General features: G+C 48.5%; 2 protein-coding genes across 4 annotated transcripts; one reads left to right on the forward strand and one right to left on the reverse strand.

Annotated features, from left to right (window-relative positions):
• Positions 1–1,849: 1,849 nt before the first annotated feature.
• Positions 1,850–17,822, reverse strand: LOC144146098 (uncharacterized). Of its 3 annotated transcripts, none has more exons than XM_077678041.1 (3): positions 17,691–17,822; positions 14,607–14,913; positions 1,850–6,152 (listed from the first exon to the last, which is right to left on the reverse strand). In XM_077678041.1, exons 2-3 carry the CDS (start codon positions 14,688–14,690, stop codon positions 5,766–5,768), a joined length of 471 nt encoding a protein of 156 aa, XP_077534167.1. In that variant the 5' UTR covers positions 14,691–14,913; positions 17,691–17,822; the 3' UTR covers positions 1,850–5,765. The 3 variants fall into 3 exon arrangements, with proteins under 3 accessions (XP_077534167.1, XP_077534166.1, XP_077534168.1); XM_077678040.1 differs by having other exon boundaries at positions 17,602–17,754; XM_077678042.1 differs by lacking the exon at positions 17,691–17,822 and adding an exon at positions 17,347–17,505.
• Positions 17,823–19,008: 1,186 nt separating this feature from the next.
• Positions 19,009–21,709, forward strand: LOC144146099 (uncharacterized). The gene has a single exon (XM_077678043.1). It carries the CDS (start codon positions 19,181–19,183, stop codon positions 21,122–21,124), a length of 1,944 nt encoding a protein of 647 aa, XP_077534169.1. The 5' UTR covers positions 19,009–19,180; the 3' UTR covers positions 21,125–21,709.
• Positions 21,710–23,277: the final 1,568 nt, after the last annotated feature.

Genomic DNA, 23,277 nt, shown 5'->3' on the forward strand with positions numbered 1-23,277 from the left:
TAAATGCCTGACCGTGTGCCAATTCACTGTGCACCATTTATTTGATGGATCAAGAGGGCTAACGCTAAGTACAGCCACGATCCAAAGTTTACGGACCAGGGAAATGGCAATTTTAAGTTATTTCTCTTCCTATAGCAGCCTTTAAGTTATTTCTTTTCCTATAGCAGCCCGACAAACTGTCGAATGCACGCGAGATGTCGTACAAGTACTGAACTAATGAAAACTACCGCAAACAGTACTTTGGGCTGCCGTGCGGCACAGAAATAACTCAAAATTGCTGCTTTCATGGTCCGTAAGCTTCTGCTCTTGGGTGTACATACACATGCGCATGTACCTATATCATGCGCAAATGTGCTGTGTGCAACACTTGTAGTTTTACACTTGGAAGACCTCGAAAAGAGCAAACGCCTTTGGAGAAGCCGGAATAGAAGGTTTAGCAAGCAGTGACACAAAGATGTTGGCCCGCAGTTCCAGGAAGAAAAGGCACTGAGAAGAGTGAGCACTAGCTGTGTGAGCTCGATGAGCACTGAAGCCTAAGTGTAAAAATGTCGATATGGTTTTGCGACAATCGAACTTCTTTTGAAGTAGCTGCTTTTTTGCAGAAGTTCCCTATCAGTAGCTCAAACTTTCTCATCTTGTATCCCTTTAATAAACACAGTTGCCTTTTGCAATACACTTCAGCTCTTCACAATATCATCGGGTCAGTAAGTCAGTAAAACCAGTGTTGTGAAAGTTCTGATTCACCATAACTGACATGCTACAAAAACAGCCCCGGCAGTACTAGTACTTCCTGCAATGCAAGCACCTCTCATGTGCCTACATTCTGGCAGTTTTTGTTGGCGGTCGTCGCAATCTTGGCCAATCTCAATAAGTGGGTATGCTTGGCTTGACAAATGTGCGCCGGGGACGCTGGGCAGTCGCTGCAAGGCACGGTCACTTGGCATTTGGCAGTCTCCGCAACCTTGGCCAATCTCCCTAAGTGGGTATGTTTGGCTTGACAAACGTGCAAAGAGGACACTGGGCGGTCGCCGTGAGGCACGCACACACGAGCACTCGCCATTTGGCAGTCGCCGTACTCTTAGCCAATCATGCTATGGGTATGCTTGGCTTGACGAACGTGCACCAGGGACGCTGGGCGGCCGCCGCGAGGCATGCACACAGTGCTCGGCATTTGGCGGTCACCGCGTGCTCACGTGCACTCTGCATTATCTTGGTATTGTTAACTGTGGACACAAAAGTCATACAATTTGTTAAACAGCTCCGCCGTTAAAATTTATCGTGCGTTTAAAATGAGTGAAAGCAGATTCGTTTGGGTAAACAATTACATCATAACAGTAACTATTGATTAGCTTGCACCAGCCTACTTAGGCATTTCGTCAATGTGAGCGCGAGTTTTACCGAAGCATTTGAAGTATCTCAAAGCCTGCTTTGCAGCAGACTGCCCCGTTCAATCACACAACCAAAGTACCCTTAACCTAGCCATTTCTCAGACTCCAAAAATGTAGCGTATAGTTGGCACGTGTGCCAAAGTTTTAGGCAACACTAACCAGCTTCTCAAGCTTACAGCACTGCCCAATCTGCGCACCCACGAAAACAAGACCAATAAAAACGGGGTTGTTTTTTTTTTTCAGCATGCATTATGCTCAGGTCTATTGAAATACTGTAATGGCTTAGTACCGACTCTTCGAAACTTTGTTATAACAAGCAAAAGCTAAGACCATGCATTCAGTGCCCTGAAAAATTTGGCCTTTGCTTGACATTTTCTAGCCAAGCCAAGGCCATTTGTGGCACGGTGACCTTGAAAGGTACAGCATGCAGAGCTTTCACTCTAAAAAAAGCACCACGAACATCAGTGCGCAGTGGATCCTTTATTCAGTCTATGAGGAAAATATTCTATGTACACGCACAAGCAAGTTCACTGTGCCTCTTATATACAGGAAATCTGCTGCAACAACAAAAAGGCAAGCTATGCTCCACGCACTTGTTCCGGCTACCATACCAGCTCTGTTAACAAGGTCTGCAAGGCGTAAAAAGCTCTGGTGTCATACCGTCCTTGCTGTCTATGTCTCGCACTTTGACTTTCAACAAGCACGCGCGTGTGCTATAAATCTGTACCACTCTCACAGCATGCATCATAGAATCTGCAAGCCGTCAATAACGTTTCTACACCGGTGCGCAGCATAAACATATAGTAACAAGAAAAGAAAACATTCCATTCGATGACTCGGTGTCTCACATGCGCCGCTTCCCAAACTGGCAAGAAACTAAGCAGTACTCTCTAAACAGCGCAATCGCCCCTCACCACACCCTCCGACATCAAGCGACACGATTCAAAAGAGCCAGCTCAAAAGCAGCAAAGCTGCTTCATGTATGTCCGCCAAAGGGCATACAGCCAATGAGCAGCTTCTTTATATATCTATAACATAAACTTCAACCAAGCAGACAGTGTATATCCTCAGCAGAACACAATGCTGCAAAACAAAAACACATGCAAATATGGCTTGAAGCTAGAGAAATAAACTAGAAAGTTAACACGGCCAGCCAGGCTGCGTCCACAAACGCGGAAATAACAACAACAACAAAAAAAAAATGTCGTTATGAGCTGACGAGCAGTGTTTTTTCAACACTCTTTACTTTGATCAGCCAATGAAAGCTCACGTGCAACAACCCGAGGGCCACAGATGTACCCTTGTGTATATATACAGTAGAATCTCGATGATACGAATCTCGCGGGACCGCGAAAAATATTCGTATCATCCGAAATTCGTATGAACCAACATAGACCAAAAAAATTGAGCGCTGAAAAAAGTTTTCGTTTATTTCATTTCTTTCTTTCGCGTGAACAAATACATGATTTTTTCTGCTTTTTTTAAACCCCCACGTCACAAAGCAGTCCTTTCTGGAGCGCGTAACGCTTCGCCTAGCTTCGCGCTTGTCTCCTCACTCCCGGTGTCCAAGCTCGCTCGCTACGCGCCGCAGCAGTCAAGCTTGAACCGCATGGTGCGTTTTTGAACGCGATTCGCACGCCTTGGCTTTGCGCGCGCTGTATTTTCAAGGCCGCATTGACGATTTCGCGCCCGCGGTATCTCCTACCTCGGTCAGAAAAAGACGCTGACGACTTGCGAAACGCTCGAGACAGCCCGCTGGCTCCGCCCGAGATGTTTAGGCTTAGCACTCAGGCAGATATTTTATGGGCGCTTTCATTAGCGGCGCCGATGGTGTTTTATAGTACCGTTTTCGCCAACGTTATCAGCTCCTTTACTGCACAAGAAACTTCGTGTCTGCCTTGAGCGGCTAGAAGCAGTCGCTCAAGCGGCCGTGCCACTTCGCGGCCGAAGCCGCCGCCGGCCGCGGCGCGCGCAGCGTGCGAGAGGTTTCGCGGCGCGCATGGGGCGTGCGGGGCGCGTTTTCGCGAGCAGAAAACAACAGCCCGGCCGTTTCTGGAGAAAGAAGAGTGAGAGAGCCGTCACTTGCTTGTTCGGCAGTCGGGCGCCTCGCCGGCTCGTTCGTATCATCCGCCGGGCCGCGCAGGTCCGTTCGTAACAGCCGAAATTTTTCCCATTGCAAACAATGCAATTTTGCCGGGACTTTTCAGAAATTCGTATCATCCCGAAATTCGTATCACCCAGAATCGTATCATCGAGATTCTACTGTATATATATAGTATATAAAAAAAGGATGCCTTATAAGCCCTTATTGTTTCGTTTTTAGTAGAAAAGCAAGCACACGATTGACTGATAAGTGTTTGGACTCCTGAAAAAGCCACCGATTCCAAGCCAAATTCTCTTAGTTCAAACCCTGCTGAAATTGCGCATGTTTGGAAAAAGCCGGCACAAATGCCTGGCAGAGTGCACGGTGATCGCTGCCACTTTGTTCGACACGACAAGAATGACTTATCTTGACTGCTTCTACAGTGTTGGAAAGTTCACTGAACTAACACTGCGAGTAAAGAGAAAAAATTTGCCATGCCAACACTTCCTTGGCACTTTAACAAGTAAGACTTCGCAGTGGCCACAAATGGCGAACTTGTTCCGAAATACACACTTCGGGCGCTTCAGACCACACAGCAAATGAAGTACCAAATCAGGCCTGCCTCGTGGCAAGGTCTGTCTGTACCAGTAACAGGTGGATTGGCATACCGAAATGGATACACCGGTACACAAACCATTTCAGTGTGCTGGATGATCTTAACTCGCCTCCTAACCATTCTCAGGTGACATAAGGTGTGTCATGCTCAGACCATAGCAGGAATTCCAAGACAGGTTCTTGAGAATTCCGCACCAACACTTTTCGTGTCGCCACTCGATAACTGCTGACAAGCTGAACTCATTCCGATTCATACGGCAATGGTCACAGAATTGACAGCACCCAATTTGTTGAGCTCCCCCGAGATTTTCATAAACCTTGTCAAGGTGTTAGAAAAAAAAAAGTCAGATATGCCTAATATCACCTTTTGAGCATCATTCTACAAAATTCCCTGACCCGTTCTTTCTGTGGAAGCGACTACCAATACCCTAGCAACAAGCGTCTATTGGATCGCCGCTGAAGCATGCTACAAAGCCATTAATTACAACTCCACAATTTGGAAACCCAAAGCAAGACCTTCGCAAACCCAACTCAGAAAGGTGACGCTGATGATTTCTGCTAACCACATCACGTTAGGATGCCACAAAAAAAACAAAGCTATCAGTTGCAACAGACAGCGCCCTGCATCCTGTTCTTTTTTGTTGTCACACCGACCAAAGATCATTCTCTGCTTTGCAAAAGATGAGGTCACAAAGTGAACGCTACCACTGCTAACTTCTCTTGTGAACAACTTGTCAGTACAATGCTAAACGTTCAACCTCTGTTATCATAGCTTGTACCTCCACTTTGCGCAGCGCTGCTCCAATTCAGCCAGGGATCACTCAATCACGTTTTTCGGATAACACTGGACATTCACATCTGGCTTCGAGGAGAAAAAAAAAAAAAAAAACACAAGCACCAGCCAAGAACTCTTGCGGGTGGTGCCCGGACATCTTCCGGCCAAGTTACAAGCTGAACCCACGAACTCCGTTTTCACTTCAGTCAATCAAACTCACTGCTTGTGACAGACATGTAGAGAGCGTGCATCAAGTCGGCAAGCTCATACTTGAGAATATTCCAAGCTGCTGTGTACGTACAGTGAAACTCAACCAACTTCACTTTGACATTGCGATAGCGAGCCCAGTTACCAGACCAAAATGACCAGTATAGGCACACTGCAGAGTTGTTTTTCCCCGCCAATTCAACAAACATTTCACTTAAATCTAAGTTCAAGAGTTCATTACACAGTGCCACATACTGCCAAGCTGTTGGAGCCCGGTTGTTACAATGTCGAAACATGCCCTGGGTTGATACTCCAACGCACAATAGAACAACACAGAAGGACGAGCAATATGGGACATGCACCAGCCCGCCTCCTTCTCTCCCATCTTGTTCCAGACCAGTTAACTACGCTTCGCCGTCAAAGCTCTCTCAACTTTAATGTTTTGACAAAGGCCGCGCCAACGTTACTCATAACCTTGCTTTCTATGCAGTTCGGCAAACTACACTCACCCCATAAAATTCATTCTAGTGCGGTTTCACCGTATGTACACGCGAGAGAAGTGCCGTTTGCCCCAGAAGCAGCAGCAACAAAGCTACCCTCCGATCCGTATCACAATCAACTGGGTCGGCCAGTCTCCCGGCTCGCCCGCAAAACACCCGTGACAAGAAGAAAACCAGAGGTAGGCGACCGACGCACGTCATTTGTGGGCCTCGAGGGTTAGGAGCGCCTGCGTGGCTATCACGGAGTCGTTGAACCAGCTCTTGGCCGCCAGGCCCACCGAGTCCTCGGCCGACGAGTCCATCACTAGGAGCATCTCCCCGGGCGCGGTGGCCAGGGCAGGCGTGGCGGAGACCACCACGGGAGCACCAGTGACTGCCCTGACCCCAGCCTCGTTGACCCCCGTGACTCCAGTGCTGCCAGAGGGGTCGTGCTGCAGCCAGGCCCAGGTGTGCGCCCCCTCTTGGCCCGAGGCGGCCACCTCCAGTGCCAGCGTGTCCTCCGGCAGGCACAGCACCAGGTTGCCGCCGCTGGCGGCCACCCGGGCCACTGCTTCCGCTGTGCCCGCCGTCAAACACTGCACCGGCTGCGAGGAACAGGCAACAACGGCCTCTCGTCAAGCTGTTGTTCACTATACCGATCGCAGGTTGCAACAAAAACTTTACCATCCTTTGCTAAAGAAAGTTGAGAGAAGTGTGAAAGCTTCTTGACATAAAAACTGCATCAAAACCTCCCCTAAAAAGTGTGCCTGTCCAACCTCCACTGAAAGTGCATTCAACCGATAGTCAAACCTTCAAGGACCCAAATCGCAAAAGAACAAGAAACCCATGTGAAGATTTTTCACGCACTAAGTAAACGCACCTCCAAACTATTTAAATGTATACCGATACATGGTTTACGGACGCCATTGGCCCCACTAAGAAAGCTTTTACTTTAAAAACATTTCTCTATGGCTTCCGTGCTAGGAGAAAGTTTAGGGGCAGCTGGTTGCGGGGTACAGTTTCGTAAATTTCTCGTCCACTGAACTACAACTTCGATCATGAGATCTAGAGTGCGGTCTTCAGAACTCAGAGGACCCGCTGAACTTTTCTTTGGGTTTTGCAAATGCTCCTGCCGATCCATACTTTTGGCACAGGAAACAAACAAACAAACAAAACTACTGAGGCTGGTCAAGGAAAGGATGGTCGAATGCAGAGTACCCTATCTTTTGGTGTATTAGTCGCAGTTTTTTTTGGAATTTTTCGTTGGTGCGTCTCACCCACTGGTGCGACTTATGTATCGAATAAATCCGGTTCATGGCGGCCGCGCGTCGGCCGCGCTTGAAAAGGTGCCCGTGTGCTGCGTGATGTAAGCGCATGTTAAGAGACACAACTCTATCGTCTAAATGAATCCGAAGCCCACCGCTAGGGCAAATCTCAGCGCCCATATGTCGCTTCGGGACGTTAAACCAAACAATTTGCAGCTTTTTCTAGTCAAAAACAATGGCCTGCGACAACCGCGCGCCACCTTCTGCGACGCACAGTAACTACAGTGCAGAATTCAAAGTAACATCAAATTAAATAGCAAAAACGAAATGCAGCTTATAAATTATTACAGACAGTTTACTCTGGAGGTAAATGTGCTGATTTTTAAAATGACAACTTGCTGAAAACAAGTTTCAATTTTCAGACTGCTTCCATTCGCGTCAATTCCATCCACCATGACACCTTTACTGCGCTGATCGTTGCAGCGTGCTTCACATGCGTAGCATCCGTCGTGTCCTAGTTCTCACTAACCTAACGCCGCCTACAAGGCAAAAAAAGTTACGATGCGAAGTTCAAACTACGTGCAGTTGCATTTGCACAATACCATAGAAACCGGGCTGCAGGAAAGTAGTCTAAGGTTAGTGAGAAAATTATACGGGACTGGCGCAAAGCCACCAGTGTGCTCCAGACTAAGAAATCGACAAAGGAGGCCAACCGTGGCCAGAAAGCATGCTGGCCGGAACTCGAGGATCGTCTGCGCATGTTGCTGCTCGAGCAAGGAGCCGAAGGCAGGGGGCTGTCCACAGTCCAGCTCAGTCGCAAGGCGAAGACACTTGCAACAGAGATGAATACAGTTGGACTGGATGAAGACAGTTGTAGCTGGGTTCGTAAAGGCCAGACTGATCCTGTCTGCGAGTGGTGACATGTTGGTGAAGAAGACATGAGTGAGTCGGAGGACGATAGCGATGTGCCAGTGAAACTCCCATCTGAAGTTGCTGAATTATTTGTTAGCAGTTCGGAGGAAGAAGGCTGCCATGGTTTTGTCTAAACGCCGTCTCTAAGTACATGCCATCTGTGTGTACCAATAAACAATTTTTGAGAAGTTATTTCCAGACTTTGGACGGTAGATGCACGTGTCTAGCACTGCTTACTGGGGGATGTGCTCAGAGGTGGCGGCTGCCGCAACCATGTACTTTTGCCGCACTTTCTAACGAGCTGTTCCTCTATGAGTTTACCTAATTAACAAGTGCATCTTGTACAAGGGTGCATCTTATACACCGGTGCGACTTATATACTGTCATTTTGAGGGGGGGGGGGGGGGGTGCAACTTATACAAAGGTGCGACTTATAGACCTGAAAATACGGTAGAGAGAGAGAGAGAGAGAGAGAGAGAGAGAGAGAGAGAGAGAGAGAGAGAGAGAGAGAGAGAGAGAGATGAAAGACGTGGTATGGGTGCGACATGCAAATATGTGGGCTGCCCATACTTCCACCACCACTGGATTCTTCATCCAGGATGCATCTGCCCTTTTGTGTCGGTTAGTCGGATGATGCGGTCCATGCCACTGTTCATTGTGGAATGGCAGGAGTGCTGGTTAGGTTTCACTTGTGGTGGACAGGAGCACACGCAAGGCGGAAAAGCGGCGTTTATCTCCGGCAGCATTTATCTCCAGTGTGACTTAAAGGCGGCCGTTCACACTTGCGACGAAAGCGAGTGAAAGCGACGGGAATTCCATCGCTTTGTCCCGCGACGATAGTTTTTGCTAAGTGGTCGGGACAATTTTCGTCGCGCGACAGAATTTCCGTCGCTTTCACTCGCTTTCGTCGAAGTGTGAACGGGCCTCAACTGAACGTGCGAAGAATCTGCAGTGTCTCATTCCTTGTGAAGTTTAGGCCAACAGTTCCATAAATCCGGCAAAGCTTTCGTGTGACCTCACCACAAAGCGCTTTGCATTCGCAGAGAGGCCTAGTAGCTACTTTGCAAAGGAAGAACGACGTCTGCAAGCAGAGCAGCTGGATTCGTATCAGCAGGCAACAAAATGCATGCATGGTCTGGAAAAGTTTGTGCCTCGAAAACTCCATAGTTACTGTGATTTGCATTAAGGAGAAAGGCATTGTTACACTTGCACCAATAAAGTGCTGCAGAGCCATGTTTAGTTCAGCTCCTACCAGGTGCGCAAGGTATTTGAGAACATAACGCTTCCGTCAGGCACAACAGAATATCTCCAGCAGAATCAGACATATTTTCACCAAACTTCGCGAAGTACTTCTCCTATGGTTTATTTCCATAACTACTCAATTAATCCGCCATCAGACGCAATAAGCAATTCAATTTGGTTTCGCAAACGGCTGCATGCACGGATCAGGTGTGCTACTTAAAGATGTTGGCCATTGAGTGAGAAATGGCGGCCTTCAATGAGTCTTTTGTATTATGCGGGCCTTTGTTGGCCCCTTCCTCAACGACGCCCCAGACATAGTAGTCAAGCGGATTTAAATCTGGAGAACTAGGAGGCCACAAGTTTGGGGTGACGGGGTCGCAGAAGTTTCAGCCATGCCACTATTGGGGGACGCAGGTGGTGCGGACAGGAGCCGAATCTTGCTGAAAGGCCAATGGTCTTCCTTTAGAAGCACTCTCTATCCATGGCTTTACAACGGGGGCAAGCACATCAACATAACCGGCAGCGTTAACCCGGAGTCCTGCAAAAGAAGTGTGGCGGCATGACATCACTTTCATTGCAGACAACGGATAACACCATGTGCCGGAAAATTAAGGGGTTATGGTGATGTCTGACCGCTAATTGTGCTTTTTCCGTTTCGCCACAGATGCCATGTGACCGCCAAAACACATCAGTTCCTGTCCACACCTTGTAAACGAAAGACTTCGCTACTTTCAGAAAGGTGGAAATTCCCAAGTCGCTGGGGTGCGTGGCCAGGGCGACGAGGACTACATGGCGTTTTATTTCCTGCTTCAACTCGTGCTCTTCCACCTTTGAACAAACTGCGCAGTATGAATGATAAGGGGTAGACGAACAAGAGGCCATATGCCTAGACACATATGATGAGGCTGTTGGTGTGTATGGCGATAAGTAATAGCGTTCTCAAATACCTCGCGCACCCGGTATGTTCATCTTTTGTTCCCATCCAACCTAACGCTACTAGTTTGAGTAGACCTGACTGTCAGTGTTTCAGAGTCCTGCACCGACAAAAGCAACCTTCTCAGCTACTGCATCCTGAAGAAGCAAAAGCTGCACATAAATTTGTGAGGGCTTTATCACGCCTTGAATTCATGGCATAGCCGTGAAAGTTGCACGTATAACCCGCACCAAAAATGCGAAAATTTAAAGAGTAAAGTAAAGGTGCGGATTATATGCGAGGTATTTCTCTCGGTGCAGCTTCACCGCAATGCACGTTGTGCCGTGAGGCCCCCTTAAGCAATAGCGACTAACCCACTCTTATCCCACAGATAGTACTCATTTTTTACACACAGCTCAACCATATATCCACCTGAGAAAAATATTGCGCAACTCAGCTGGAGTTTTCTGAAGAAAAAAAAAAAAAAAGAGTGCTGCTTGAGAGTAAAGAGTAAGCTCCAATACTCAAAAACACTATGAAAACACTGCTCCATTCTATGATGCTGACATGTATTTAAATTTTGTTCAAAAAGACGACACACACAAGTCAATTTCACATGCTTAATTTAATTTTAACTGTTTCTAACTTCTACCTTATTGCTGTGTTGTATTTTGCATTCATACAAGAATGGCAGGTGGGGTCATCTCTTGATGTTTGAATGAATAGACCCTTCAGCTTCTTGATGCTTCACTGAACAGACCATTCAAAGCACATGTCAAGCATCTTTGCACTTAAGCCTCTCAAGGTATCCAAGACTTGATTGACACCGTCAGGCGACGCCTGTAGGCCTGAGGATGCACTGTTTTGCAAGCGGATCATCATGGCATGGAAGGCAATTCCACACAAGATGGTTCGCAAGAGCTTTAAAAGAGACGCTGCGTTACAAACAGCATGGACGGAACTGAAGATAATATGGTGTATGACAGCGACTACCGCGGCCCAAGTGATAGCTCTAGCAAGAGCAGGGGCAGTGAGTGATTGCGCAGAAAATGTATATCGAAATGCAAAATATAGGCAAGTTTTTCTTGCGCCAAAAAATATGCCATGTTCCTTCATTAGCCTTGGTCCAGAATTTCCTGCATGAAATGTGTGGGCAACACGTGGAAATATTTATTTTTCTGTTCACGGAACAACAGTGGGGGTGTGGGTTATATGCAGGGACGGGTTGTATGCGTTAAAATACGGTGATAGGCGATCAGCATTCCAAAAGACTGCGGGAGATTCCACACTCCAGCAACACCACTGGCCGACAAGTCCATGAAATGGCAGCTGGCGTGGAGGCCGAAGCCATCAAGAGCAGCAGGGAGACTTTGCTACATTTGCAGTTGTTCTCGACGAAGATTGCCATGTGTACACAGTTTGTGGCATTTGTGCAGCATTTCACAGGTCAAGGAAATATCCAGGGCGTCATGTTCCACATCGAAATGAAGACCATAGGGTCTGTAATCACAGATAACGTTTGCTCATGCACTCAAGGCATGCTTGTTGCATGTAGGGTTGCCCCCCCTCCCCCCTAAAAAAACCGGCCCTTCGGAGGGGGGGCGGGATCTGGTATACAGAATGTTCAATTTGCGTTGAAAAAAAAAAAAAAATGCCATGTCTTTCTGACATGCAATGCCATTTGTTGTAGTGTTTTCCTATAGAGAGATCAACATAATCTTTGGACTGAAAGTGACAGAAGTTTTGGTTATTGCTCTGAATGGGCTGCACTGAAAGGTAGCTGCAAGTACTTGGTCCGTTAAAGGAGCCATGAAGACAAAACACAAGTTTGGTTCATTCGAAAGGTTGCCTCGTTAGAATCATACTGACACTACTTTTAACATACACTTCGCTCAAATAAGCTCTATAATTAGGGAAAAAGGGAATGGCTATGCGACCCACTAGCTCATTTCCCGCAACAGAACCTATGATGTCATATGAGCTCAGCTGTGCGATTGGCAGAAGCCGGCAAAAGCAAGCGCAATTTAGGCAGAGCTTATAAGCTTGCCGAACGAGCTATTTGCGCCTAAATGCAATGCATATCCATTTTACAGCAGTAAGAGTGGTGCGGTAAACAGCAAAAGTTACGAAAATACACGTAAACATAGAAGTACCGATGCGCACTGCGGTTGGTACTGGACGCACTATGCTTGTTTTAGGTGCACAGCAGTCCGACGCTTTGGAGTTGTCTTATACAACGCTGGCCGATTGGCGTAAGCGACGTTGCCTTACGCGAGCCTGTTTGTCAAGCATACCCATGTTTCACGAAGCGATTACTTTCTACGGCAACAAAAACAAACCGGGTGTAAATACGTTCAAAAACAAAGCAACGGCATAGTGCTGAGTATGCTAGCACCACCGGGGAGGTTTGACGGCAGCAAGGCGGCAGAGCCAAATGGCGCAGTGGAAGTTTGTATACGCGCCGTTATGACTTCATTGTAGACGTCACCAAAACACACGATTTGGCGGGAGAATCAAAATTTTAACCTAAATTAATTTCTCAGTGAATACGGCATCATTTGCTGCCGTGCAAGCGCTGGGGGCGCTATAAAACACGAAATCTTTCGAATGAAACAAACTTGTATTTTGTCTTCATGGCTCCTTTAAAAGCTCTTTGCATCTGAACCATAGTGGCGTAATGCTCGTAATGCGATGCTCGTCCCCTTGGTCTCCCTCCATCTCAGAGCGCGCTCGCCTACATATTTTCTTCGCTCGCGTGTCCTTGCACAACCTGTTGACACATTTACCGTCTTAATTGCTGCATTGACACATATAATAAGCACAAGATGGAAGCTCACACTAACGCTCAAGACTTGAAGGTAGCGAAGCTGTACGCAACTTTCACTACCATCATGAAGGTTTTAAGTACACGATTGCAGCCGATTTCCTTCTTCTTTGCTGATGCAACGACCTGTACTCCATCACTGTTGCTATAAGTGTGAGCTTCCTTTGTTTTTTTTTTTGGAAGTGATAATTATTGGACATCACCTTGAAGGGGCATACACTAAGACGTGCTTTTCTCTCAGAGCAAGTGTTGCCACCATTACGGCAAACGCTGGGGTATTTTGTATTTGGACAATTTTGGCCAATCTCCTTAAGTAGGCATGCTTGGCTTGTCAAATGTATGCATGGGGACACTGACGGTTGTCGTGAGGCACACACACGCTCTCGGATTTTTCTTGGCTTTTCAAACTGCCCGGTGGTCGCCGCGAGGCTCGCACTCACATGTGCGCACTCGACAATTTCCGTATAAACCTGCCAGTATATCGGTCAAGTTTTTTTCAAAAACAATCCTCCCCTCGTCTTATATAGCGGTCATTGGCACAATGTGAACTGTTGTCTGGCAACAAGGTGCAAGCGTTTGCGTAGCAAGCGTAGTCCGTCGCCACCGTTCTTTGTGTCGAACTGCTCTCTTGCTCTATCAGACCTTTATTTGCTTTTCGCTTTTCTCTAGTTTTTCATCTTTCACTCGTCTGTGTGGGTGCAAGCGTGCGCTTCTGTACGTGTATGCTCCGAGATAAGTGGCGGAAGTCGACGCCAGTTCACCGCTGCATTTAAGCTGAAGGCGATTGAGTTCGCCGAGCAGAATGGGAATAGGGCAGCACAACTCCAGTTTGGCATTTCGGAAAAAAGTGTGCGGTACTGGCGACGCCAGAAAGCTAAGCTGTGTGCGTGCAATCCCCCGAACAAATCGTTCCGTGGACGTCAAGCGGTGCACCCAGAGTTGGAGAACAAAGTGGCGGACTTTGTTCAGGAAGTTCCCTCACGATCGCTGCTCGTTACGGTGAAGGCCATCCGCTACAAAGCGGTGGAACTCGCTCACCAAGACGATCTTTCCAGGGAGGAGTTCAAGGGTTCGAGGTCGTGGGGCCGCCCTTTCATGAAGCGGAAGGGATTTGCTCTCCATCGGCAAATGTCTATCTGCCAGAAACTGGCAGACGCGTATGAAGAGAAGCTGATCAACTTTCAGCGATATGCGATTCGTCTGCGGGAGGCAAAAACGTTTCTCCAAGCTCGTAGTGATTCCGGGAGGAATGACCTCCACCCTTCAGCCATTGGACGTTGTCCTGAACAAGCCGTTTAAGGACTGGATCCGTGAACTGTACAATGATTGGATAGCCAGCGACAACGAAAAGACACATACGGGCCGGCTGCTAAGACTATCCCTCACGACCGTGCCACGCTGGGTGTCCTCCTCTTGGCAGTCGCTGCCCGACGACATGATTGCATGAGCGTTTAGGAAGTGCTCCATCAGCAACGCGCTTAACGGCACTGAAGATGACGCTCTGCGGGACGTTGACAGTGAGAAGCAATCATCCTCGGACGAGTGACTTCGGCAAGTATAGTGAGTGGCAGTGACGGATGGGAGTCGAAAATCAATATAGACATTGTTTGTGCGCTTCTCTGCTGAATTATTTTTTTGCCACCGTTTCCCACTTCAAAGTAGCAGGCCTACCTATATACCAGGTCGACCTATATTCCGGTTTATACGGTATTTTTAACTGCGGACACGAAAAATTACAATTTGTTAAACAGCTTCGCTATTAAAAAAATAATTGCGCCACGATGGCCAAAAAACCAGCCAATGATGTCCGGGTTTAGGTACGGACCGCCAACTGGTCCGCTGACATTCAGTCGGGCCAGTTGAAAAGCAGGCAGGTGGCAACCCCAGTTACATGTAGGCTTACCTCGAGGGAGCTGACCAGGCTGACGGGCTGTGCCCCCCCGTGGGCCGCGTCCCCCAGGATGATGAGGGTGTCGCAGAGGCCCATGGCCTTCAGCTGGTCCGCCGTCGTGATCTCAGCCAGGGCCACCTGCTGCGGCTGCTGCTCGGCCACCGAGGAAGCCCCGACGCCGCTGGTGCCGGCCACGGCCTCCGGTCCGGCGGCCGCTTCCTGCCCGCTCTCCTCCTCCCCCTCACCCCCAGGCGCCCCCGCGGGCACCCAGGACCCTGGACCTCCCTGCGCCGTCTCTACTCACACGCCACGCACACCCCTGCGGGTCAAAGGGCAAAGGGCAGTCAGGTCACAGCTCTTCGCAGATCGCCCAAGGTTCAAGAGTCAGGGAATCTTAAACCGGACGGCACAATTGATAGACCGGGCTCTTCGATTATCAGTTTCCGAATCACCATGAACTCCTCGAGATGCAGTCCAGCATTATTTTTTTTACAAGTATTTTAATGGACTGCTCGCGATCTTTCTGCAGTGAGCCTATGACTAAATCGAAGAGGCCCACCGTTATTATTAGCAAATAATTAAGTTTCTGCTCGATGTGCCAAAGCAACACCCAGGCTGAGAGCTCTAGCAACACCAGGCTCTAAGAAGCACAATTGAGGTGGCGATACAGTCAACTCCCGTTCAGACGAAGTCCACAAAGACCGCAAAAATTTTGAAGTAATCGAACTTCTAATTGAACAGAAAGCAAAAAAAGCATTGCCCTTAATCAGCAACACGTCTCCCTTCTCGACTTTGTTCAGAATGTTGACTTTCGTCGGCAGTTCGAGGGTACGACAGGGTTTGCCCTGATAGCTCTGACTTATCGCTAAATTCAAAGCAAGAGGTGTTGACCACGCAAAATTTCTCACAAAGCGCTGTGCCCAACAATGAAGGTCGAGCACATGAAAAGAGAGAGATGCGTACGTTGGCGCGAGCTTCAGCTGACCTGCCGCTTGAAGACTGTACTGCCTCAGTTGCGGTGGTGCCGACATAGTGCAGAGCATGGCTGTGTTTTGGTGCTTAGAAATTTTGAATTTCATCAAGAGATGACGGTCACCCTGATGCTTTTTTACTCGAAATAACTTCCAATCAGCCAATATATTAGATTTTAGCTTTGCATTAGCGAGCGATATCTTCTATTGAATTGCATGTTGCCAGGCCCAGAACATCACTTCCAATTAACCGAAAATTCTAATTAAGCGACCTCGAATTATTGCGAGTCGACTGCATTTATTTAGGCTACCTGGTGATTTGCTCCAAAATTCATTGTGTTTTTGCTCGAAGTTTCGCAACGTTAGCGCTGCGGAATTCTTTCAAGCCAGCTTTGAGTCAATCAACAAGTTCTGTCACTCGCAGCAAGTGATAACGAATTAGCCAAATTAACCAAAAATTTCTCCCCCCCCCCCCCTCCTATCACAGGGGCTAGCTTGTTTTACATGGTTTGACTGCTTACAAATTCTACCTCGTATGCATTCAAGGTGGACTGAACAAAAAGCAACTAAAAGAAAGACAGAGTCCATTAACAAACTCTCATCACAGGCATCCCAGAGCTACGCATTTCCCGGACAAATAAATGATTGCCAGAAAGTGAACGGCTACCACTTTGGAGAACTTTTGTTTGAATCAGAAGACGCCGAATTACCATTTTATCTCTCAGCCAGTCACTTGAATTCAAGTGCGCTGTTTCAATGCATATGCAATGGAAATGCCAAACGAAACTACGGTTGCCAGTGTCACGTGTAAACCTCCCTGCATTCAATTTATGAACGCGGTTGATAGGCTTTTTGAAGTACGAAAATGGACCTGATTTTAGTGTTTCTTCTGGCAATAACAGCAAAAAATTTGGTTCTCCTTCCGTCGGAGGCGGAAGCGCCATGAAATCATCCACCCAAAGACGCGATTGCACCACGCTTTGCAAAAAGCAAGCACTGCATAAACGCAATTACAGCCGTAGCCATGTCGGGTATCGTAACCAACGTTTGATCGTAACAGCGATGTGGGCCGCCGGACAAGACAAATCTTGATGTATGCGGCACAGCTAAATAATTCCGTAACACCGGCTGATGTGAAACGGCACGGCACCCTCCCGGGGCATGCCGAGTGCACTTGGATACACGTCGAAAATAGCAGCCTGCAATGTGGCGTCCAGTGACGGTATTTTAGGAAGCCCTGTCAAATTTTAACCCTGCCAATTCAACGAAGACTTAGCTGCGCCCAGGGCGGTAACAATGTACCGCGGAACAAAAGCGCTCTCCACAGCTGTCCCGTAGGCGACAATCTCCTGTCACCTCGAACGAATAAATGCGAGAAACACCGTAGCGACGAATAAAGCCGATCTGCGTAATTACCAGGCCTCGGCCAGAGACGAAACACAAGGGGGCTCAGGGGGAGATTTCGCCGCGCTTGGAAGCAACGATCGGCACGCGAGCGCACTCGAACCGAACAGCGTGCGCCGAGCACGAGCGTGTAGTGCCCCAAGCTGGAGAAACGTTACCTGCGCTAACCGAGTTGTATCAGGCAGTCGCCGAACGTGCGGTCTTCTAGGCTGAACCTTATAAGGCCAGTTGCGCAGCCCTTCGGACACGTTTTAAACATGCTAGGCTTACATCCAGCCGTGTTTTTCCGCGGACTGCATCACATGCGCCGAGAGGTTTTTCCATGCGCAGCAATGACAAGTACGACTCGGCGAGGATCGCAAGGAAAACTTACCTACCTGCAACTTGCGCGACGATACATGAGCGCGACACGAGCTAAGAAATGGCTGCTGTTAATGGTGCGTTATCACGCAGGAACCACGCGCTCTGGCCGGATTTTATTCTTGCAAAGTAACTCCAAGCGAGACAACAAAAAAGGAAAAAACAAAAACTTCGCACAACTTTCAATGTCACTGGTAAAATACTACGGCAGCAACGACAGTACGGGCAAGGCACGGAACGTAAGGGAAAAAAACTAAGGACGTGCACATTACCTGTGCCAGAATCAGAGCGCTCCAACAGCGAGACAAGCACGATGACATAACAGGAACATTATGCAAAATTTATCGCACTTAGCACCAACCTGGCTTGCGAGGTCCCAGCTGACGAAGAGCGCGCATGCGTACAACCCACGTGGGTTCTCAGGCCACAAGCGACCGCACTTTCCCATTTCTCCTGCCCGCGAGAAGGCGCATTTGCCATTTTCTACGCTGTCTTTCCTAGCTCCCGTGTATCATTCGTGAAAAATACGCTAGCTGATGATTTATGCACCATAAGCAAGATTCAGACCCCAGAATAGGTGTAATAGGTGAATAGGTGTAAAGTTCTTAAAAAGGTGGCCGAGAAATTTGAAGTGAAAGTTGTGTTCTCTGCAAAAAAACGAAATCGGTAGTGTCTGTATGGTAAAACAAAAATTTGAGGTTAATCATGAAGTAAAAAGAGGCTGCACTATTAACCACAAGCGTCCTTTTGTTGATTGTACCAAGAATGTTGTCTACCTGCAGATACCATTGAGATGTCAAACTGGAAGGTACCTTAATATAAGATTAACGGAACATTCGTCGAGCTTGAAAGGAAGGCCTTTCACGCTCTTGGCCACGCATTGTAAAGACTATGGCTGCACACCCCTGTTTGAAAAAACAGTTGTTTTGTTTACACCATGTTTACACACCACAATCAAACTTCCATAGAGATTGTGGAAGCGTGTTTGCTGTGTGTGCTGTGTGCGCTGTGAAAACTAATTCGCTATTATGGTGCGCAGTTTTGTAGGTATATAGGTATTTCGTTTCAATCAATAAAATTTCAGTTGTTAGAGTGCGCTCGTCCTTGTCGTTTCCTTCTTCGTCCTTCTTTGTTTTCCCGCAATCGGTGCCATGTAATGTTAAAGTGTAGCAGACAACAAATTTTGGCAGTGCTATTTTTGGGAGGTAGGAGCACAAAAGCGAAATATAATTTATTTGAAATATTCTGTTACTTAAACGCACTACAAATACCGCTTTACGATAATAAGAACTTTCAGTCATTGGTAACATTCAACCTCATCGTCGCTGGTATGATCTTTCTGCATGTAGCATGCAACTGCAGCTCCGAAACAATGTATTGATTTAAAAATGTATTTTATTAGCTGTACTCTTTTTAAATTTTTTGTCAGATCAGAGCGGAGTGGTTTTATTAGAGTTTCTCAAAAGTCGATTGGGTCATTTTTGGTATCACTAGTGTACAAAAAATAAAAACAAATAGTGCCTTCTAAATTATTTTATTTGAAAGTTACTTTTCTGAATATAATGGCAAATAAAAGTTGTTTTGTGACTAAATAAACCGCTAGATTGAGGTTAGGGAGGAATCAGACAGTACGGTGATAGCAACGTTGAGACAACCGTTTCCGCCATGGTTTCCCCACTTCCGTTCGCCATTTTTTGTTTTCGCGAATGGCGCCCGTTCGCTGCTAGCCCGACTAGGCGAGCGAAGTATCGTTAGTCGCCTGCGCCGGTAAATGTTCAAAATTTTACGTACTTCACGATCACTTCGCTCAACTCGCAAAGTGCCAGTAACGTTGTCAAGACGGACTGACCGATGTTGGCGAGACTGAAAGCCAAACTTTTCCGTTTCTTCTTGCCATCTCGCAGCGAGAGCGCGCCAGAAGACCGCCGGCGCGGCTCCGAAAAACGGAAACGGGATGACGGCATGGAAGACGGGAGCGAAGATGATGAAGACGTCGTCGGGAGCGCCTCGAATTGCCGCAAACATTTTCGCGCAGACGACGCCCGTCCGCGCAGCGCGGGAAGATCGGGCAGCGGCGACGAGAGTTGGGCGCATTGGGCGCTACGCAAGCCGATGCGTAACTTCTTCGTCAGCCAAGCTGTCCGCTGCCTGAGTCCCACGAGTGGCGCAGATCCCATGGCTTTCCGTGAGCCTGCCGCTCCCGGAAGGCCGCTCGAGCAGACGACGTCCCGCCCCATGGTGCGAGCCCAGAACGACTGGCCTTCCGGCCGTTCGCCCCGCGAGTCGCTGCCGGCGGCGGCGGACGCTAAAGAGCGCGCTAGCACGCTCAGGAGCCAGTTTTCGCCGACCAGATCAACTCCTCTGGTAAAAATCGAAAAACTCCTGCCCAACGATCAGGGGTGGCAAAGTGCGTCGAGTTCAAAGCTCGGAACGACCGCGCAACCTGTGAGGAACGGCGGTCGCTACCTCACGTCGACGCCATACACCTGCGTGCGCCCCAAAGAAAAGCACGAATACCAGCGACTGTTGCTGCAGCCCCCTGCCGCGACGCCTCTGCAGTCGAAGCCTCAGCTACGAGATGCTTCCGTCAACACTACCGATGCCTCTGCCGAGGGTCCCGCGCTTTCGGAATGGCAGTCGTCGGCACGGTCGTCTGTCGCTGCTGAACTCGGGAGAAAAGTGGAAAAGTCGTGGCGCACTGCGCCGGCCGCCTCGTCTTCGCTTTTTTCCAACCCCCTTCCCACGAACAAGCCTCTCCCGGTGCCTTCGAAACCGCAAGCGCCCGCGAGAACACCGTTGCCTGGACGCCCGTCGGCTTCTCCCAGGGCAACCTCGGTCGTAGCCTCGGTAACTTCAGACAGGCCCGCGTCCAGGAGTACGTCGGCGTCTGCGGCGTCATCCGTAGAGGTGCCCGAAATCCCCTCCAGCCACTTCTTTTCGACGACATGGCTGCAAGAGCTGAAGGACAAGCTCACGAACCTAGACCAGTCCGCCGTCGCTCGAATCAGCGTCCGGGAGCAAACGTACGAAAACCTGCGGAAAAAAGAGCTTCCTGTACCCGCGGAGGAGAAGCCTGCCATCGCAGAGATCCCGGCGGAAGTAGCGATCAAGGAAGAAGTTCTCCCCAAACTGACCCCCAAGATGGAAGCCGACATCGACCGGGCGCTGCGGGCGACCCCATCCGACGAGGTGCTGGCCAACGGCTTCCGGCTGACCGTCACTCGCAAGGACATGGAGACGCTCGCCGGTCTCAACTGGCTCAACGACGAGGTCATCAACTTCTACATGAACCTGCTGATGGAGCGTGGACGCACCCAGCCCGGCCTGCCATCGGTCTACGCCTTCAACACGTTCTTCTACCCCAAGCTGCTCAGCGGTGGCCACAGCGCCCTCAAGCGGTGGACGAGGCGCGTGGACATCTTCGCCCACGACCTCCTCCTCGTCCCCGTCCACTTGGGCGTCCACTGGTGCCTCGCGGTCATCGACTTCCGGGACCGCACCATCCGCTACTACGACTCCATGGGGGGGCGCAACGACGAGTGCCTCAAGGCGCTCGGCAAGTACCTCCGCGAGGAAAGCAAGGACAAGAAGAAGAAGGAGCTCGACCTGACCGACTGGACGTACGAGACCGTCAAGGACATTCCTCAGCAGATGAACGGCAGCGACTGCGGCATGTTCGCCCTCAAGTACGCCGAGTACATCACGCGCGACGCCAAGATCACCTTCGACCAAATGCACATGCCATACTTCAGGAGACGCATGGTGTACGAAATTCTGACCCAGAAGCTGTTGTGAGAGAGGTGCGGCAGTTCATCTAGTGGCCGTCGTGAGACTTCCGTTTTTAGTGCGCCTTCATTGGCCTTCAAAATCTGCAGCTGGCTCTCACTGTCTGGTGTGTGCGTGTGTTGGTGACGGTGGCAGTATGGGGATTGTTGGGGGGTGGGTGTCCAGCGTTGAGAGCTGGTCACTCACCTTCGGGTGTGCAGATCTTGTCGACACGCTGTTATTTCGCACCGCCGAGAGTTTTGTAATGACAACTCACCGTTTTTTAATGATGCTTCTCGGTTTTTCTTAATTTTACCTTCTGATGGCGAGAAAGATATTTATTCCCCGGCGACTCCCTTTTTATTTCAAGGTTAACGAATTCATTTCATCGTTCACGCACTCTAGAAACCGAGTGGGGGCAAAAATTGCTCTCTCGGCATCTAGTATTGTATTATATGTAAGCGGTCTGTCTGATTTATTTTTCATTTGTAAAGGAACGCATCTTTTACGCGTTTGAACAGAGCATCTACTTTCCTATTGCCATAGCAGGAAAAAAAGAAAGTTTTTGAATGAATACTTTAGTGTAGGAAAAATAAATGCGAAATTCTTTTTGTATGTATACGTTTCTCACAATTGTCTGATTTGTGCACTTGCTGTGACACAGTGACGCGGCAAGCAGTTGTACACGAAAGTGAGCAATTAACTTCAGTCTGTCGTCCATGCCAGTTGAGTGTCGCTATAATTTGAAGCATAGGAATTATACCCCTGTCAAACGTGCCTATTTAAGTGCACTTTGCCTATTTAAGTGCACTTAAGCCGAGTGCACTCGGGCTCCCCGAATGACACTTTGGCTGCGCGCTGCTAAACAACGAAGTAAAGTGCCCTTGGCCATGATGTCAGTGACGATAGCCGGAGTAAATGTTACGCAAAATTACTTGAAACTCCCCCTCTTTATCATGTGAGAAACAATGTAAACGTTTCATTATGTTTGCATTGTTGAAAATCGCTATCGGCGCCTCCACAAGTCCACAAAAAACGGAGTCAGGACGGCGACTGAACACCGGCACTGCTGATATCTTCACTGTTATTCACTGCGCAGCGAATCGCAGCAGCATTATCATTTGGGGGAAATTATCTGAAAGCGGGGAGTATAACGGAGAAGGCTGAAGTGCGAACGCAATCACAGGGCCACAACAAACCACCTACGGGAACGCCGCAGAGAACGGCCGCCATGGAGTAAAACCCCCGCCTAGTGGCGCTTGCATCAAGAGAGAGAGGTTTTTTTTTTCTTGTTTTTCGTCGCTGCTTCTCTTTTTGTAAAAGTAAATAAGCAATATATCTATAATTAACTTTTAACATTACTTATTATCATCTAAATGTTTGCAGTTTTATGTTATTTTTCTGGATTTTTCGGATTTCTGCTCACGAGATTACTCACTTGGCGAGCTGGTCCCGGTGAAGTGTGTTTGGGGAACACGCTCGGCTTAAAGTGCGTTTCTTGTAAAGTGTCATTCGTGTTTGCCGTTTAGCTGCTCCCGAATGCCATTTTAGCCGAGTGCACTCTGTGGAATGCACTTAAGTAGGCACGTTTGACAGGGGTATTAGCTATCCCACCAGATTTAGGGGAAATCCCCAAGGTGAAGTAAATTTCTGCGACGAAAGTTTGACATCCACCTCAATGCAGCCGTATGGCTACAAAGGAAAGCTATACAGCTTTCTCAGAAACTTCACTGTTGAAGAAAAATTCATCCTGGTCCAAGACTCGAACTTGGAGCCACCACTTATCCGGAGCAGTCATTCTACCAACTGAGCTAACCAGGAGGCTAGTCGTTATGTAGCGCGAGAACGAATTGATCAACAACTCGAAGTGATGGACAGCTGCTAATTGACTGGTCGATTCGCAGCTGCAATTGATCAAGTCGAAGTGATGGACAGCTGCTAATCGACCAGTCAATTAGCACCTGCCCATCACTTTGAGTTGTTGATCAATTCGCTCGTGTGCTACTAACGACTGGCCTCCTGGTTAGCTCAGTTGGCAGAGCGACTGCTCCGGTTAAGCAGTGGCCCCAGGTTCGAATCCTGGACCAGGATGAATTTTTTTCAAATGCGAAGTTTCTGAGAAAGCTGTATAGCTTTCCTTTGTAGCCATTCAGGAGGATGTCAAACTTTCCTTCCCAGAAATT

Source organism: Haemaphysalis longicornis, unplaced genomic scaffold, assembly GCF_048455015.1.
Source record: "Haemaphysalis longicornis isolate Haplotype H1 unplaced genomic scaffold, Haemaphysalis longicornis Haplotype H1 scaffold_7, whole genome shotgun sequence".
Lineage (NCBI taxonomy): Eukaryota > Metazoa > Arthropoda > Arachnida > Ixodida > Ixodidae > Haemaphysalis > Haemaphysalis longicornis.

What these genes read in the sequence shown, in the direction of transcription:
- LOC144146098 (XM_077678041.1), bottom strand. Translation starts at nt 14,690, where the DNA reads ATGGGCCTCTGCGACACCCTCATCATCCTGGGGGACGCGGCCCACGGG. An exon ending in GCCTGGTCAGCTCCCTCGAG is followed by an intron (nt 6,153 to 14,606) that starts GTAAGCCTACAT and finishes TGTTCCTCGCAG; the next exon opens with CCGGTGCAGTGTTTGACGGC.
- LOC144146099 (XM_077678043.1), top strand. Translation starts at nt 19,181, where the DNA reads ATGTTGGCGAGACTGAAAGCCAAACTTTTCCGTTTCTTCTTGCCATCT.